At 37.5% G+C, this 19107-nt stretch overlaps 1 protein-coding gene across 18 annotated transcripts in view; it reads left to right on the top strand.

Moving 5' to 3' along the window:
* MEF2C (myocyte enhancer factor 2C) overlaps positions 1–19107 on the top strand; it is a 162005-nt gene that overhangs the window by 108952 nt on the left and 33946 nt on the right. For 15 of the 18 annotated variants that reach the window (XM_090276464.1, XM_090276463.1, XM_090276462.1 and 12 more), the window contains one exon: positions 13750–13893. In XM_090276464.1, coding sequence (XP_090132590.1) covers positions 13750–13893 — 144 coding nt within the window. Of the gene's footprint in view, positions 1–13749; positions 13894–13954; positions 14093–19107 lie in introns of all 18 variants that reach the window. The other 3 variants (XM_090276476.1, XM_090276474.1, XM_090276477.1) reach the window with 2 other exon arrangements.

Here is a 19107-nt window from a genome sequence, read left to right as displayed (position 1 = left end):
AATATATCGCTTTGTGAGAAAAGAAAAGATTTTTCCAACATTTTACCAATTTTAGCTGTAAATATTCAAAGAAAGCATAGACACAATTTAGGCAATCTGTGTAACTGGATGAACTTGCAGAGACAGAATCGTGAAGTAGCTCAGAGAGGAGAATCTGGAGCTCTTATATGAGTTCATTAACTTGGTTCTACCACTCACTAACTTGGTGGACTTCAGCAGATGCCTGCACCACCTTGCAACTCTTTTTATTGGTCTGTAGAATGGCAATCATAATGGAGAGTGATTGTAAGGACTTAAAAAATAAAATCCATGCAAAGCTGCAGGCTTAGTCCTTGGCACATAGTAAATGCTCAATAAATGATAGGTGTTATTGCTGAGGCACAGTTTCAATTAAGGGGAAAATTAATATTTTGATAGTGTGGAGAGACTGGTTTAATTTCCTCTTCATGCCTCAGAAGAGGAAATGTTGTTTTTATAATTACCTAATGAATAATATGGAAGGAATTGTGCGAATGAAAAATCTAAGTTTGCCACTACACTAACATAATCACTGAGCATTCATAGGTTATGGAAATTGAAATACCAAACTTAAAAATCAAGTTGTAGTACATTTCCAGTAATAATGCCAGAACTTACTAAAGCTGCCATGACCACAAAAGCAGGCAGCTAATGCCACAGCAGCCAGGAGCCCAAGGCCACAGGAACTCCCCAGAGAAGGCCGTCTGGGGCCAGAGGACAGAGCAGTCTGCAGGGCTGGCAGTCATGACTCGGCCTCACTCAGTCAACAGGTGCTGAGTCACTGCCTGGGATGGGTATCAGGATGAGCAAACTTGCAGATTGCCTGTGATAAAGCTTTATATTAGATCATAAAGTAGTGAGCCCAGAAACAATGAGAAGCCAGGTTACATACCAAGGGATCCCATGATATGTTCACGTAATTATGTTTTTCTTCTCTCTTTCCCAACATGATCAGCTTCTCTTTCTCACTCATTCTCATTTCCTACCTCCCAGTATCTATTTATCTGTCATCTATCTGTCTACCTATCATCTATTTATGCTCTCTCTCACTTTCTTTCTTGTCATTCCTTTTGTTAAATATTTACTCTCCATCCTTCTCCATTTTTCATTTCTTAATGCTCTCTCTAGCTTTTGTGGGATTGTATGAAATCCAAGGTGACTGAATGCAGAACCTGAGAATGTTACTTATTTGTATAATATAGGAAATCATAGGGAATATGATTTTGTGAACAATGAGTTGGCCCAAGATTCTGGGACCACAAATTCATACATGGATAAAACCATAGCACAAGGAAAATAAATTGAAATGAGTTTGATTTTAATCAATTCGTTTAATTTGGAAGTATAATTTTTTTTTAATTTATACTTGCACATAAAATGATGTATGTCTATGGAAGCCTTGACCAGCAATGAATATTGATAATACTAGACTTTCCAAAACATTTCTTATGGACTATATTTTATTTATAAATATTTAATCCAGAAGGAAAGATCCCAGTTGCCATAAAAGAATGTATTTTAGGTTACTTTTAGAATCTGCTTCATGAATGGCTTGGGCCTATTTATTTCTAATCATTACACAACTCATAATTGTCTACACTAATGAGAAAGGACCTGTCATATCAATACTATATAATAGCAGGAACTACAGTGTGTATCCAGGAGACAGCCACCCCCAATAACAAATGAGCCAGGAAACTAGAGGGCACATCCCTGCAGCAAGTTGAGTGCAGGGTCCTTACTCTGAAATGCCACTGGCACTTTTGATATCTGTCCTATAGATACTTTGTTTGAGTATTTTTCTGGTACCAGCTGGAAATAATTATATTGTTAGGAAAGCAAATAGAGGCCCTTTGATTAATGAACTCAGAATTTGCATTAATTTATGAAATTCTAAGGACCAGGAGCTCTTCTCCATCCTAGGGATACCCAGCTCAAAGACATGGCCCTTGCCCCAGGGCGCTCAGTCCTGTGTAGGGACTGAGGTGGCACGTGGTGGCTCCACAGAGTTCACAGCTGTTACAGGACTGCAGGGCAGGTACTTTAAATTGAGACAGTGAAGAACGATGTCAGCGTGCTTTATAAATAAGCAAAAGCATAAATGGAGGGTTGAGATTGAGACACTTGCTTGAGGATTTTGAAGCACTTTTATTTCTAAGCACCTTTTATTTACCAGGAGCTCCTTCATTTTCAAGTGCAATTCCAACAGACTTTCTTCCGTCGGATACCTACCTAAGGCGATTGAACGCAGAATCCACCACTTATTACCAATCCACGTCTTAGGTTTGTGTAATGACATGACAGCTATAGCGGATAAGTAGATTAGACCCTGTTCTTCCCACAAGTAGTTTTCAATGTGGTAGGAGGGATTAGAGGTATAAAACAATATAAAGTTACTTGCAGAAAAGAAAGAAGGGTCATAGTAAATGTACTGCTGTGCATTTTGGAGACTTGGCCTAAGGAACTTTCTTAATGTCTGACGTAAGTGTGGGTAGAGATTTGTTCTCTGACCGAAGTCTCAGGAGGATTTTACATTAAAAGACACAAGTAAAAAAAGAGAAAGAGAGAGAGAGAGAGAGAGAGGCAAATAATCAGAGTAAGGCTGGACACCAAGGCTAGACCTAGTAAACATTACTAATGCTGAAAGGAGAGAGAAGGTTCAGCATTAAAGGAAGGGGGAGTTTGGATCCCCACTAACTTTTTCCTAATCTTTCTGAGCTTCCTTATTACACGGTATCAAGCTCTTCTTAGCACCAGTCTCCTGCAGGACACCCATCCAAAAGACTGAATCAATGTGTCGGAATATTTCTACTGTCAGATATCGCACTGGTTGCCAAGGATAGAAAGCTCTCGAGATATTTACTCTCCATAGGGATCTCATAATCTAGAAATGAGATAAAAATAACATTACAGAAAACAACATTATGAAATAAATGTACATTGCAAAGTTCTGGGGAGGTGCAAAAGAGACACATTAATTCCATTAACTTTCTAATCCACTTGATTCTTTCCTTTTCTAATTTAAATTCACGTGTGAGGACGGGAGATGGTGGGGTTACGGAGAGTGGTTGGAAGGGGTGAGAGCAGCATAAACTCTGCGTACAAATCTAGCAGTTGCTCCTTGTGTGTTTTCAGTTCCCATTGTGATTCCATTTTAAACAAGAACCTCTGTCTCTGTAGCAGATTCCACTGTTGTTTTATTAACAACAATATTTATTGAGTGTCATCTCTGTGCTGGCACATTCAAGTTGCAGTAGCTGCAGAGTTAAAAAGACAGAGTTTCTGCTCTAGTGGAGGTTTCTTCTACTGTGCTGAGACTCTTGCTTCCCCTGGCAGCGCAGCAGCTATAACTTGCATATTGTTTTCACACAACCCCAGCAGTGCTCTACAGTCCCGGTACTGCATTTTAACCTGTCAGAGCAGTATGGCCCTGGAGCAGCATGTGCTAACGTAGCTGTCAATACCAGTGTCTTGGATGGCATCTCAGGCTCAGGCAAAACCCTCAGAAGTAACATCTAGGCTAATTTTCAAGCGCATACTCACAGGGTATACTAAGTGGAGAGGTGGAGTGAAAAGGGCTCTCACCATTGCTCCTGTCAAATCACTCTTTGGAGAGCAGGCTGATTTGTTGAGAAGAGATAAATGTATTAGAAAAAAAAAGATTTGAATGTCAGGTGTTATGGGGGAAGATGGTTGAGGATACCATAAATAAAACCTGTGTATCACAGTCCTAAAACCGGTCCTTAACAATCTCTCTCCCTGCCAATTTCTAAATTAAGGAATAAAAAGGAAGCTGGTTAAGTATATTCATTGATACCCCAGACTGAAAATCTGTGATTGGTGCATGTTGTCCTGTGATGTAAGACATGGAAACTACAATATCAATAATGACTGAGAATGGACTGCACAGAGAGGGGTTTTTCCACCAGGCAAGGAGCCAGCCCAAGAGAGACTGGGCTGGAGCCAAGCCCACTGGACCTCTTTCCCTCTCTCCAGTCCCTGGCTGTCTTAGAAACGAAGATTTGGGTACCATTGTCAGTCAGGTATGATCAAAATCGTTATGACATTAGTCAATCAGTTGCCAACCTCAAACCTTTTTATTGTGTTGCCTTATCAAATGGTCTGTGTACACTCTGCTTGTCAGACAAGCTAGTGATAAACCACAGATCCCAGCTAACACATTGTTCAGATTACATTAAAGGGAATGTCCTTGTTTCTGAGTGGAAACCTGGAAAGAGAGAATCAAATGCACAAAAGCAGCGCTTAGAACAACAGTTCCCAATCTTTTTGGCACCAGGGACCAGTTTCGTGGAAGACAATTTTTCCACAGAATGGGCGCCAGGGTTTCAGGATGATTCAAGCAAGCACATTGCATTCAAGCTCACCTCCTGCTGTGCAACCCGGTTCCTAACAGGCCCAGACAGGTGCCAGTCTGCAGCCCTGAGGTTGGGGACCCCTGTCTTAGATTATTTTGGTTTTCAATATGTTTATGTCCCCTTGGTGGTAACTTAGAGCACCAGTAGCCACAAAAGGAGCTGGAAAGGAGCATCCCATCATGCCAGGACTTCCAAGCACAGAGAAACCAATCATTTACACCCCATTTACAAAAGTCTGTCACCTCCCTTGTTCCCTCATTTATATTCAGTGCCGTAATCATGAGGTGCTTATAGAAATTTCTTTTATCCTACCAGAACTTGTGCTCCTTGCATTTTGACTTACTAACCTTATTAAAACAAATAAATAATGCTGTCACCTTAGGAAACCACCCATTCATTTCAATTAGTCTGTCACTGTCAAAAAGTTTGACTGTCAAGTTTGTTTGCTTCTTCATTTATTCAATGAGCAGTTAATGAGAACTTATATTGAACCCACATATATTTACCAGATCCTCTGTTAGGGGGCAGAGATACCCATCCTTCATAAAACTCACTAGCCATAAAGCAAGCATGTTAAAAGATAAATTACAATATAAGATACAACATACTACTCTTATTTATTTATTTATTTATTTATTTTGTATTAGGTAAGTGTTTTAATTTTTACTTATATCTAGAGAAGGCTGAGCAATTAGGAATTGTGTCTTCATTTATATATTCATCTCCAAATCTCTCATTTTTCAGATTTATTGAGAATTTATTGCTAATCTTAATTTCAAATTGAAAATTAACCTCTATTAATATTTTTAATGTAATTTATTGATTATATTGTTACAATTGTTCCAATTTTCTCCCCTTTACTCCCCTCCACCCAGCATCTCCCTCCCCCAGCAATCCCCCCCACAAGTCCATACCTGTGGTTCGTACATACAAGCTTTCCCGCTTCACTCTTTCATATATTCTTCTTCTTCTTCTCTTTTTTTTTAGTAAATATGTGATTAATTAATTATATTAACAATAAAAAATAACAATCTCTCCCTCTCAGATATTAAGACCCTTTGTAATCTTACTTTTAAAACACCAAAAGGATTGTAGGTATACAGATAAGAGGGTCTCTAAGTGTCGAAGAGAGTTTAAAAAAAAAAAAAAAAGCTTCACGGAGCAAGTGATGGTATTAGGTAGTAGATACCCTAAGATGACTAAGGTTTGTGTAGCAGAGAGGAGGCATAAACAAGGATATTCCAGACATAAATGAATGTCATGTATCAAAACGGTGTTATTAATGGACCTGCATGGCTTGGGAAATGGTGAGACATTCCCTCTTGGCAAAATCCAAGAGTGCTGGGGGAGAGGAAAGGCAATAAGGCTGGAGAGGCAGGGGGAGGGTTGTGAAAGCTAGTGGGTGTGACCGTTGGGAGCACCAGGTTTCATAAGCATAGTGATACAACTAGAATTGCATTTTAATAAGACCCTACACAAAGTGAGAATGATGATTGGAACATGGGGTCAGAGGAGAAGCAGACTAAGGATGAAAGGCCATATAGAAAATGGTAATTGCGTCAAAATATAATGGACTTAGTGGTGATTTCTGGGTTTCCAGCTTGAACAACTAGGTTGTGATGTTGGCTAGGGAAGGAATGGATGAAATATTGGGTTGGAATCAAAAGAATAAATGGAAAAATAAATGACGTAGTGAAAAGGATCATGGAAATCTTAGAGAAATAAGGAAACATTGTGACTGAGAATGGTAGTCCTTAGCCGATCGATAAACAAGGTTGTGTAGACTACTCCCATTTCAAACGCTTGTTCTTGAATTGACCTAACTTGAGTAAAAGGCATTTACAACCAGATGAGAGCCTACATGGAAAGAAAAATAATGATTTGACTTTACTCTGGCTATTCAGGATAATATATACATTTTCTTTTGTTAAAATTAGTCACTAATGGTTTATAAAAGATGCTTCGACGTGTTTTCTCTAAATAATTCTTGCCCCAAGATTCTGCTTTTTTTGTCCCTGTAACCTATTTGCAAGTAAAATGCCATAGTCTGAAAAGGTTGGTAGGTGAAGTTACATTCATATTTTATACTTTCAAATCCTTTTCCCTTATATTTGTTAATATATTCCTCTTCTCTCTCCCCCAACCTTTGTTTCATTTTGAATTTGGTCTTGTTTTTTCTTTCCTTATTTAGGAAATTTCTAATATTGTCCATTCTTCACACCTTCCTACAATTTGATCCTTTGTATTCCAGTTTTTATTTTCTGGATTTGCTTTATAGAGGTTATTGAAATTAATTGCGTATGTTAACATGCATTTCAATCACTGTATATTAAAATGTTCCATGTTTAGTATTTTACTTCAGATATCTTCTGGATTCAGAATAGCAAGGAGCATTTCATGGCTAAATGTGCACAACTTCTTCAAAGTCACAACTTCTTCTTCATTCTAGGTCAGCCTCATGATACATGCCTTATCCAGTTTCCAGGAGAGGTGCGGTGGAAAAATCCTTAATAAAAAACACCAAACCACTGACCTATCCTGAGGAAGCCTGAATTACCTGATTGGCCCTAGAATTACCCTGATTTTCCATGAATTCTCCAGGCTAAAGTTGGCCCAGAATAAGACCAATGTCAAAGCCCAGGAGAATAGTAGAGCAAGAGACCAGTGTCCAAAGATGGGGGGGAACTTTGCCCAGGAATTTTAAAACATGCTTATTTCAAATTTATAGTATCTGAGTCACATTCACAAACATTTCCCTATGCTCTTGTCTACAAGGTTCCTGTTTTTCCTTATATATTCTGCCTAGAACACCACTCCCCTTTTTTCTTTTTCTATGCTGAATTCTGTGCCTTCTCTCCTGCTACCCATTTAATCACTGAGATTATATGCTTATAGCTTTTGTCCCTTAATGATTTAATAATTTTTTAGTTTTTCTGACCTTCCATATTAAGACTAAGACCCTGACTTTTAAGTACTCAATGATATAAATATCCTGAGTTATAACCAGTTTCATACATTGTATAAATGATGCCTCTCCTGCATTGCTTCCTAATTTAAAAACTGTACATTTCAAAAATAGTCAGTTTTTAACAGTTAATTCTAAAGAGTAAAATAACTCAATTTTAACGTAATGTGAAATAATAACATAAAATGGTGAAAAAAGAAACTACAGTTGCAAAAATACGGCACTGACACTACTCTTTCACCCTCTAGCATCAGAACATTCTGTCCTGTTTTGTTCCTCGCCCCATTCAGTCTGTCGTTAATGCTGCAAGCATTAGTCTACCACGTGCCAGGACCTGTATTAACTCCTAGTGATACAAGATGACTTATAAACAATCCCTTGCTTTCAGGAGCTCATTCATGAGGAAGAAAAAACAAAACGTGTAGACAAGTTATCTTAATCACATAGAAAAAGCACCTTTGCATCCAGAGGACCACAGAGAACACATGACACACAGTGGCACTTAGTAAATGGTTTCAAGGCCCAGATCTCACAACCATCTCCCCGCCAAACGGTCAGACAGCCTTGGTCCGCTGCTGAAACCTCTGCGTCCATCAACAGTCAAGTGGGAATGTGTGTTCTGTTCATTCAGCAAGCATTTATTGAGCACCTATAGCATGTCAGGCTCTACTCTATATGAAATATTTTGTGGCTACTAAGAGGCAGTGGGTGGGTGGTTTGTTATGTTCTACACATGAAACGTCTTCAAATCTTTACTTAGTGCCTTTTATTTCCATTATTTAAAGATGAAAAAAATATTCAGTGAAAAAAAAAATTCAAGTCTAAAGTTAAGATTATATTTTGAGGAAAGGAATAAAAACAAAAACAATGAAAATCTCCAGCTCTTCCCAGCCTTTCCTCAGTGGAAGTTAATATCTAGTTAGGATGAGCATTAATAACCTACAAAAATATGATGCTGTCAAGGTTTACATTTTTAATTTTTTATAAAACTTTCACCACAAATAATTTTTGTAAAATTTAATTGTTATACTCTTTACTAGATATAATTTGCTTGTCTAATCAAAGTCTACCTACTAATTGTACTAAATTTGCAGTATTTTCATGTCTTTTCACTTCTGTATTAAGAACAAAGAACTGTGGAACAAGGAGAGATGACACAGACAATGCTAACAGTTTTGATTATTAAAACCTATGGAGAGGCCCTGGCTGAGTAGTGCAGTTGGTTAGAGTATTGTCTCAATACACCAACGTTGTGGGTTAGATTCCCAATCAGAGCACAGACAGGAATCAACCAATGAATGCATAAATAACTGGAAAAACAGCTCTCTCTTTCTCTCTCTCTCTCTCTCCCTCCCCCTCCTCTCCTCCCTCCATAAACAAAAACAAAAACAAACCAATTAATAAAACCTATACAGAAATTTCTTGGCACCTGACTTTACCCCAGCCTAAGTAATCTGTGCTAGAAATCACAAAAATATATACAATATTATAGGTCAGTTCAGAACTTTTTAGTTTGGATTTGTGTTGCCTGCTTCTTTAAAAAATAAGTGCGCAAAACAGCATCTGGAGTATAGTGGGTTTTCGATAACTGTTTGCTGAATATGTTTAAAATGAAATACATGCTTAGGGTGGCCACTCCCCAAATACTGACAGGACTGGAGGCAGCAGTGTCTTAAGTCTCAGCACTTTGCTCTGGGAAGATGCTTGTGAAATACTCTCAGAAACTTCATTTGTAGACAGCATCCCTTTCAACTGCATCTCCTGGTCTTGTGTGGATTTACTACTTTGTAAAGATTATTCAGTGTAAGAGCAGATTGCTTATCTTCATAAAGTTGTGAAAGACAAGCACAAAAATGATTTAGTGTCAGAGAAAAGGAAACTGCCTTTTCTAAGTTGATGTCTTTTTTTTCCCCTTGGCTTTTGTGTGAACAAGACATTCATGCAACTAATAGAAATAATTCCTACCTGTGTTCTTGACATATCAACCCTCTGAAGTAAGGATAAAGCTAGCTGTGCAAGAAAGAGTGATTATTTGGACTTTTAAGAAAAATTAATGAGTAGTTTTAGGATTTTTCACAGAAGGATTTTAAAAATTTCTGCTGTACAGTAGGTGGGTACAGAAAAATAAAGGTGATGAAAATATACATTCTTGAGGACTAAAAGTGCAGACATGGAAAGAAATTGAATAGTTGGGAGCTTTAAATCTGATGGCAGCTCTCTGGAAGAAGCTGAATTTTACCTAAATAGCAGTAGTGTAAATTATGTAGCTTCATTTAATTGAAAAGGATCAATAATTTATTAAATTTTTTACTAACAAGAAATAATTAAGGGGACACCAGTTTTAACCATTGTATACAGAAGGCATTTTCTAGTTGGTAACATAATGCCTAAGATGAGAAATGAGCACTCCATGTGGCATTCTTTTTCATTTATATTCCTTTCAGTAAAGAAATGGAATCTGTTCCCTACATATCTTCCATTAGAATTTTTGAAGCACCTGTCACCTATCATCATCAGTTTATATGGATTTCAAGTTTTTTCAATGAATAAATGTAATAATGCAAGGTCCATATGTCCACATGTCTGGGAGAGGAGAATCCACGTGGTTTTTGGATTACCTGCCTGGAATCCTTTTCCCTTTTGTTGTTTGGATTATGTCACCTTCTGTCAATCTAATTACTTCTCTAAGAAACGGCTGTTCTCAGCTCACTGCATGACAATTGCTGCCTTGTGAAAACATCCCAGAAGCCTCTGCAGTCAATTGATCTACCCCCAAAGTGTCAGTCCCACATGGAAAGCTTACTTCCATCGGTGTGCAGGCTCACTCGGGATTTAGAGTTCTCTGAGAAAAGAGTTTCTTTGGATATACAGCAAGAGAAGCTGGTGGTTTCAGTAGGTCTCTTGCCTTATCTTGACATACAGAATAAATCTTTTCAAAATATAAGCAACTGAGAGACACATGTAAATCTAGGACTTCTAGCCCCTGTAAAAGAATAATGATATAAGTGCCTACATTGCCTGACCAATAACATTTGTAAAAGATCAAAGAAGTTTTCAGAGGCCAGCAGCAGAGATTTTGATTTTACTAGAAAGAGTCATGAAGGAATAATGCTTATTTATTCATTTAGTAATCCCTTTGGTTTATACCAACTATTTATTACTGTGATAAAGACACACTTGGCTGAATCTAGCAGTAATTCCTTTGTCATCATTAAACCGCTGTAGATTTTTAATATAATAAATATAAGATGGCTCTTGCAGTTCTACATTCACACTATGGTATTCAAGTTTGTGCCATCACTTCCATTTTCAGAGCTTTATAATTCCACCATAATCATTTGTTCTTGGCAGAAATGTATTCTACAAGCTCTCAGCTGAGGATGATATTTTTGAACAAGGTTTTCAATGTTCTGGTTATGTGGTTACGGGAATTTTGGAACTCTATATTAATATGCTTTTGGAGTTTGTGTTTGTATAATTTCAAAATGCTCCTTTTTAAAATAACACAATTTAACTTGAAATAAGGCTATAATTTAAATGGTAGAGGTATTTCATTACTTAAGTACTGGTGATACTCGTTATAAGATAATGCAGTCAGAAACAAGAAGTATTTACAGGAAGAAAACGAGCCACTTTTCCCCCACTTATCTCACTACCTTTTTCTTTGTGACTTTGAACCACCTACTTTATTGGCCTAATAGTTTACATAATTCTTCAGGTACCAAGTGAGCTGTTGATCAAGTTGCTTTTTTAATTGGTAAACTGCTGTGTTTTATTAACCCATAAGCATTTCCTCTCTGTCTAAACTTTGACATCTAAGAAGTATCAATATTTTAGCCCCAGTTTCATACTTGTAATTTTTCCACAGCCTAATTTTTAGAAATGTCTACTTATTTATTTCAGAGTTCAGTCAACTGCTGTGGATGCATATGAATGAGAGAACTCCATTCTGTATCCCTCACTTCACAAGTGTGGGACAGCCTGGCCAGGGGAAGGGGCAGGAGGCCTGCCCCATCATGCATGGCCACACTGGGCTGAGACCTGGCATAAGGGTTCTCTAAAATCCTTATGGAAAACTAGTGAGACATAATGAGTTAATATCTGTGGAGATCTTTCAATAACATGTAATTGATGCTTGGATTTTTACAAGCCAGACACAGTATCTACCCCCAAAGCTTCGTAAGAACATTTAGCACACATGCATGTGCCAGATGGATTGCAATGACAGTCGATAGGCCTCTCCTAACCCTTGCATTCTGCTGTCAAAAATCTGTACATCAAAACAATAATGATTTTTTATGATCAGATTTATTGAATAAAAGATTCGCACATTGAAAAATCTACTGTCTAGATAAGACTTTAAATGAAAGGTTTATATAAGAATAATCTTACCGTGCCTCATAGGAATATAGGTAAGGTTTGAAAAATAGCAGATATTTCCTTGATCTTACATATTTTCCCCTGCAAAAGTGAATTTTTATGGAAAATATGTGGAGTATAATGCAAGACCCTCAGGAATTATTGTTAAAAACTCAAGGATATCTTGAGATCAAAGCAGAAATACCTGATAATACAGCAAGTATGTAGCACCCAGAAAAATGCTGTTGTGGTTGAGGTAATGCTAGCAAAGAGTTTAAAATGAAAGCAATTAAGCTGACAAAGAAAAGTATTATTTTAAGTATTGTGGAACCCTCTAAGAGTACTTATTCTGGGTGAAAATAACGACTGTGGATTCATGATGGTGGGACACGTGGCCACACCAATTGTAAATTCTCCAAGATTATAAATGTATATTTTATCATCTTGTGTCAAAATATTCATTTTAATATTAAAACATTTTACCACATAATAAGCTGTAACCATATGTTTATTTGTTGTATTATATCACTATAACATCAATAAATATTTACAGAGCCACAGTGGTGTATCATAGATGTATTAGAAATGGTAGTTCTCTTAGTCTGATATTAAGTGAAAATCTTTAGTGCCTCAGAATCTAATTTTAAATAGTGTTACATTTGTTACACATTGATAAGAGCCAGAGAATTTAAATTTTTAAGACTGACACCCCTTTTAAACTTATGTTGTTTTATTTATTTTCCCCAATTGCATGAATTAAAGATGGAGTGTTATCTCAGCTTTGAATTCCTTAGCTTTATGTCACAGTTTTTGCTTTATTTGTCTGTGAATTCTGTCTTTAATAAAGATGAGCTCTGCCGAACTTTCCATTAATGAGAGACACTTAGGTACATAGCTCTTTGTAATAATTTAGGTAGTACCAGGAAAATTCAGAAATGTCGCTTATCTATTAATAATTAACATGGCAATCTGTGTGATTAATCATGAGTTTTATGATCTCTAAAAACAACATTATTTCTGTAAATCAGATCATGTACAATTAAGTTGACAACCATCAGTTAAAAAAAAAATAAAAGAAGAAATCTCAGAACTCCTGACTCATATTTTTTGTTACAGTGTTACATTAGTATTTATCCTTCTGTGACAGCTGAGAGTAGACCAGGCCTACATTCAGGAGACAGGAGGTTTAAGATAAGGCACTGACTTTCGACTTTCATGTGTCAGGAGACAGTCTCAGGATGATCCTGCTCAGCCTGGACCCGGAGAAACTTTTTGGTAGTTACTGACTTGGTTACCTATTTTCAGCGCTCTCTGGCTTCCTTACTCAGCTCCTGCTAATGAAGCCCTAAACTCAACTGTTTTGACTTTTCTTTCAACCTGTGTTTAGGCAGAAAACTTCTCAGTATTATCAATTTCAGTACAGATTTTCACACATATAGAACTCTAACCAGACTAAACAAAGGTGATTCTGCTTATGATCGCAGTGTCTAAATATTCTTAACAGGTGCTTTATGAGAATATTAGCTTGATTATCTTACTGCCTTTTCCTGTCAACTGTGCATCCAAAGGGGTGGCAGGACACTGTAATTGCCAACCATTACATTAAACTAAGGATCTGTTTCCAACATTTCTGCTTTTGTCATGATCACAGATTCTGAAATCATTGTGTAATGCCCTAACTTCTAATTCTTCTGTGGGAAAATAGACTGTTGTAATTTCCCACCTCCCTTGCCTTCTTCTGTAACTGCCTCTCACTAGATATTCAGAACATGCATGAAACTTCAGCCCTCGTTCTATCTTTGTCCACTGACCGAATGTAGTTGCAAAGAAATATTTCCCTTTTATTTTTTAAAGTAGTAATGTGTGTGTTATTGAAATGACTCAGTTTCTTTCTATGGTTTCTTTACCCTAATGTAATACAGCATATGTGATAATAACCTGGAATACTGGATGGCTTGAACTTCTGTAACAACCCTGAATGTCTCTTACAGCCTTTGTCGAGGATTGAACTTTCCAAATTATGTATTTCAGACGTTGAGAAAGAAGGGCCTTAATGGCTGTGACAGCCCAGATCCCGATGCAGACGATTCAGTAGGTCACAGCCCTGAGTCTGAGGACAAGTACAGGAAAATTAACGAAGATATTGATCTAATGATCAGCAGGCAAAGATTGTGTGTAAGTACTCAAAACACCCTTCATTTTTTTTTTACTCTTGATATTTCTCTGAACCTGGCAGGCCTTGAACAAGAAAGAAAACAAAGGCTGTGAAAGCCCCGATCCCGACTCCTCTTATGCACTCACCCCACGCACTGAAGAAAAATACAAAAAAATTAATGAAGAATTTGATAATATGATCAAGAGTCATAAAATTCCTGTAAGTACCAAAGGTAGATGGCTGGTCTGCTGATAACTGCTGCAGTAACATTACCTTAACCCTTGCAGTGATGGCTTTGTCTACAAAGCATTGGAAAGAAAAACCAATAAAATAGCCATCTCATCCCACGGCAGTTCATTTAGAAAGCAAACTCTTAGGGATACTTAAATTATGTAATCTGAAAAAGTTGCCATCGAGTTCATTTGGTGGTAGAACATTCACAGGAGGAAGAGAAAGAAACATTTATGTGACACACCCTGACTTTTACACAATCTCTTAAACACACAATGCACACAAATCACGGTGCACTAGGAAAACACTAGAATCTCCCTCTCAACAGTTTTAAGGACTTACTACAAAATACGTGTATATATTTTTACTGAGACCAGATACACAAGTGGAACTGTAGACCTGTCATGTAAACTGACGATCATCACCCAGATAAAAGCCCGTTTCTGAATAAAGCTTCGGCCCCTGTCCCTACACATGAAATTCAGCAACAACACTGAAGGGTTAAAGCTAACACTCGCTGCAGGGAAACAGACTGCATGAAAACCTAATGGTAAGATTTCAACATGTTTGTGTGCTGGGGTGATTTTAAAGCTTCATCAAAATATCCGCTTTGCCTACACCGACATTTTCCATGCTTTAACAATTGGCTAAACTTTGTCTTAACCAAGTCAAAAAATTTTCTAACAGTCAATCATATGCCTTGCCAGATATTTGAGAGAAATAACTCTGCATGTGTTATTCTGTTTGCCCCCATAAAAAGGAGGAAAGTGCACACCTTTAATTATATTTTGCCATCAGTCAGGTGATGTTAATTATGTGACACACGCTGATGCAACTCAAGGCTCACACGCTTTCTGAATGACCAGTGTTGGCGTCTGGCCCCTCCCTGTATCAAGCTCCTCAGTTGGTAATTAATTCCTTTCTCAAAAAAGTCCATTTTTTTGTAACTTAGCCAAACATTGTCAGCCTGAGCATTGAGAGAGACCGCAGTAAAAATATGCCTCTGCGATTACAAATGCAAAACATTGGGGGACAAAAGCTCTGGACTAAATCCACAACTGCACTCACAAGAAAAATTAACTCATTGCACGTAGTAGATGCACAGTCACCTACGTTGAATTAAATGCTTTAAAAACATTTAGAAAATGTATGGTTCTTAAACTTTCTATCTTCATAAATATATGTCTTCTTCCGTTTCGTGAAATAATATTAGCAGTGGAGCTTTTGTTGAATCAGAATTTTTATTACACTGTATCCTGAAGGAAAGCTAAGTGCTGTAAATTCTTAAAGGTTTCATAAACTGAGTACTACATACAGAGCAGTCACAGTGGGCACTTTATCAGATGAAATATTTCCTATCACATGCTGCAATGCATACTTGCTATACCCAGAATTCTTAAATGATAAAATATCCATTGGGATTTTATCTTGTCTAGAAGAAGGAAAGAAACAGCTCCTTTGGGCCAATTTTTAATTCTTATGGCCTGAGCTTCTCTTGCTATACAATCCTAGTACAGAGCTGCGGGGCACAAAGATTTGTGAATGTGAGATATTTAAGGTGAAGCATGTTAGATGTGTCAGATAGGACAAATCCCCTGCACAGTTAGGAAAAGGGCAATTTATATAATACCGCTGATCACTCTCCAGGGCAGGGATCCTAAATATGTGTGTAGCTTTAACCCCCAGAGTTCTGGGAACAGGCCTGTATTAGCACGTCGGATCATATCCCATGCTTTAGGGGGAAAGAGGCGCGACACATAACCAGATTCCCTCACAGTATTTCATCCTGTCATGTAAAGAGTTCAGAATCAGGATACATGATTTCTTAAGAGGTGCAGCGGTGTGTGGTGGGGGGATGAAAAACCACATCAGAGTGTGTAGGCCGGGCTGTGAGAAGGAGCCACACGGCTCCTAGCTGTGCCTCCAAGTCTTCATTTCTTTAGTAAGTGCTTCAGTCTCCGGGATGAAAAGCCCAGTTTTCGCACATCGCTTGCAGTTGCTGGAAGTCAATTTTGTTGAAAGTTTCCACAGCTGCTAAAACATTTACAGCAGGGCAAGGACACTCTGCCCTTTGTGTGTGGAGAGTGTCTCCGCCTCTTTAAAAACATTACAAGACTGTTTTTCTATTTCAAAGACCCAGTTTGAAGAGTTTTTCTTTAAAATAGAAAATTTAATATTGCAATCACCTGTTGGCACAATGTAATTTCTGCCTATATTCCTCAGTGATGTGAAATAACTCACGGATGATTTGGAATCTTGTTGAACAGCGTTTTCTCATTCAGGGTTTGCCATATTTCATGGCCGGCTTCACGGCAAGAAGAAACAGCTTCATTTGAGGAACCAGGAATTAGGAGAAATGGGCTGAAGGAAGGGCAGATGCAAGATTGGTTGACAGCAAATGGGAAGGAAGTGGAAATAGAGAGTTTCTATTTTCTCCAAATAAGGGACTGCGAAGAGAGAAATGGTAGTGTGACTAGTAACAAAGAAGGGGTTAAAGGGAAAAGCACTTGAGATTATTTATCTGCAGAGGAAGAATGCTTGAAGGGAGGGAAAGATTGAACATACAGGTGCAATGGAGATAAAATGGGCGAAGTTCACAGAAGGGCCAGAGGGTGGGAGTGGAACAGGACGGAGCCACAGATGGACCCATGCACAGTTAAGGGATGGTTGGTGGATAGAGTGAAGTTAAGTGTTTTTTATATTGAATGTAGTTTCTGTAGGTATTGAAGTGAGGGAGCAGGTGCTTGAAAGAGGCTAAGGAATTGGGGATAGAGACAGAATGAGCAAGTACATACTAGAGTTGTCGGGTAGCCTTGATAAAGTTTGGATAGCAGCAATTGGTAGTCACCAGCCATTAGAGCTGTGTGATTTCTTTTTTCTCTGCTAGCTTTCAGCAGACTGGTAATAGTTGATCAGAAGTCAAGGGTGTCATTAGTACACCCCCCCCACAAAAAAGGGATTCAGTTCAATCATTCACATTGAATAAAAGAGGGCTTATTAACTAAAATACATTTTACTAAAAATATTTTACTTGACTTTTTATTGGACTTTTCCTTGTGGTAAGTTTGGGAAAATAGTGGCTTTTGGATAAGAGTTCAGATACCTTTCTGACCACGATGACTCACTTCAGTAACCATGATCAGTTTTTTCATGGATAGAAACTAAAAGCCTTTTATCTGTTATGCCTGTATCTCTTAAAGCCAGGGCCAACATCACTGGCGTATGACCTGTACAATTACACAGGGCACTGCTCTTACAGGGCCATGCTTGGTATAATGCTGCACCACCACCATCTTGAAATTCTTACTTTTTTAACAAGGGCCCCCACATTTTCATTTTGCCCTGGGCTCTGCAAGTTAAATAACCAGTCCTGCCTATAGCCTTTCATTTAATCACCCCAAATTCCCTCTTCCTTCCTGTCTTGAGTGTTCTAAAATTTGGAGTCTGGCCCTGAGATCTTTGCAACTTTGGAGTCTTTGACTACTTTTTGGCTTTCACTTTTTAAACAATTTTTAAAATTTAGATGCTTTTAAATTCTCTAGTTTCGAAAAGTCAAGAAGAAAAAGAATAAAACCAATATCTTATAAACATTTATACATTATTATAGCCTTTGCCTTCCCTAAAATGTTTAGATCTGGTTGGCCTCTTTATGGATGGAATCACCTCATGTCTCAGATCAGGGCCAGGGATGTTAAATGATTTACATGGTTAAATGGCAATTTATTGCACAGTCTGGACTCAACTGAGATTTCTGATATTAAGGCTGATGTTCTTTCTGATTCTCTGAGACATCTTCTCAATATGGTCATTTTTAAGCTTATAAATTGATTTCAAAATTATCTAGGCAATTCCTGATAATAGATAAAGAAACAAAGCAAAAGATAGGGAAAATGCAAAGGCTGTTAGCCTATTTTATGACCTGTGAATCTTTTAGGAATACTCTGATATCAGAATTATACCTGACTAATATGTAGTCAGTCAGAGTTTTTATAATAATTATTATCAAATTGTTCATAGTCCAGAATACTAGGAACTAAATAATTCTTAGGGATTATGGTTGAGGAAGGAAGAAATAGAGAGAGACATTCAATCAATTGGTTATTAGGGTGGTTCAGAATTTATTAAATAATTATTAGTAATCTTCTTTATTTTGGATGTGCATGTAATCACCCAGGAGATGGGGAGAGGGAAGGAAATAGGTTTTGCTCTCTGCTGAGATACAATCAACATTCTGTATACTACTCAAAGGAGAAGTAGTTTTATAGCTGATTTTTAGGTATCCAATAATAAACATTTATGAGCAGTGATAGTGAATACAAATATAAAAATTTGTAACCAAATGATAGCTTTAAAATATTAAAACAGAGTAAATATGGAAGAGGGGAGTCTTGAAGGTTTACTTTGTCCCAAGACCTCAGTCACAGAAGGGCAGTTAGTGAGCACAGACTGCACTCCAATGTGGATACTCACCCACATCCATGGTATCCATTCAGGTCAGTATTTTTGTGGTTCACAAATAATAGCTACTAGCATCCAGTTCTTACTTCACAGTATGGTTTCTGGTTGCAAATTCTCTTTCTATCCAAAAGCTCATACTGTGTTGCACAGTGATTTAGTAGCAAAACCAACAAGCTCAGTCACTTACTGGTTAGATGACATTGAGCTGCTTAGTTAATCTCACCTATTATAAAAGGTAAGAATTTTATCTACAGTGGAAGAATGTTAAACAGGTCATATTATATCATGTATGTAAATTATATAGTACAGCACCTGCTCAATAAATAACATACAATAAATGTTAAGCTTATACTTTTGTATTCCTACAGTGTGTTCCTAAAAATTCTCCTTTGAAGAAAAATATTAAATTCACATAATAAAATGTAGACTAGGTTCTGCATTACCTTCGAGCAAAAGAACTTCAACACCTTGATGAAATGAGACATTGTTTGGCCAACATCATAACTGATTTTATAATAGAAGGGAAACAAGAGCAAGGAAAAGTG

This window comes from Furipterus horrens, unplaced genomic scaffold, assembly GCF_987537825.1.
Source record: "Furipterus horrens unplaced genomic scaffold, mFurHor1.1.pri manual_scaffold_5, whole genome shotgun sequence".
NCBI classification, from domain to species: domain Eukaryota; kingdom Metazoa; phylum Chordata; class Mammalia; order Chiroptera; family Furipteridae; genus Furipterus; species Furipterus horrens.
The sequence above is the reverse complement of the archived record's forward strand: the minus strand, read 5'-3'. Positions and strand labels throughout refer to the sequence as shown.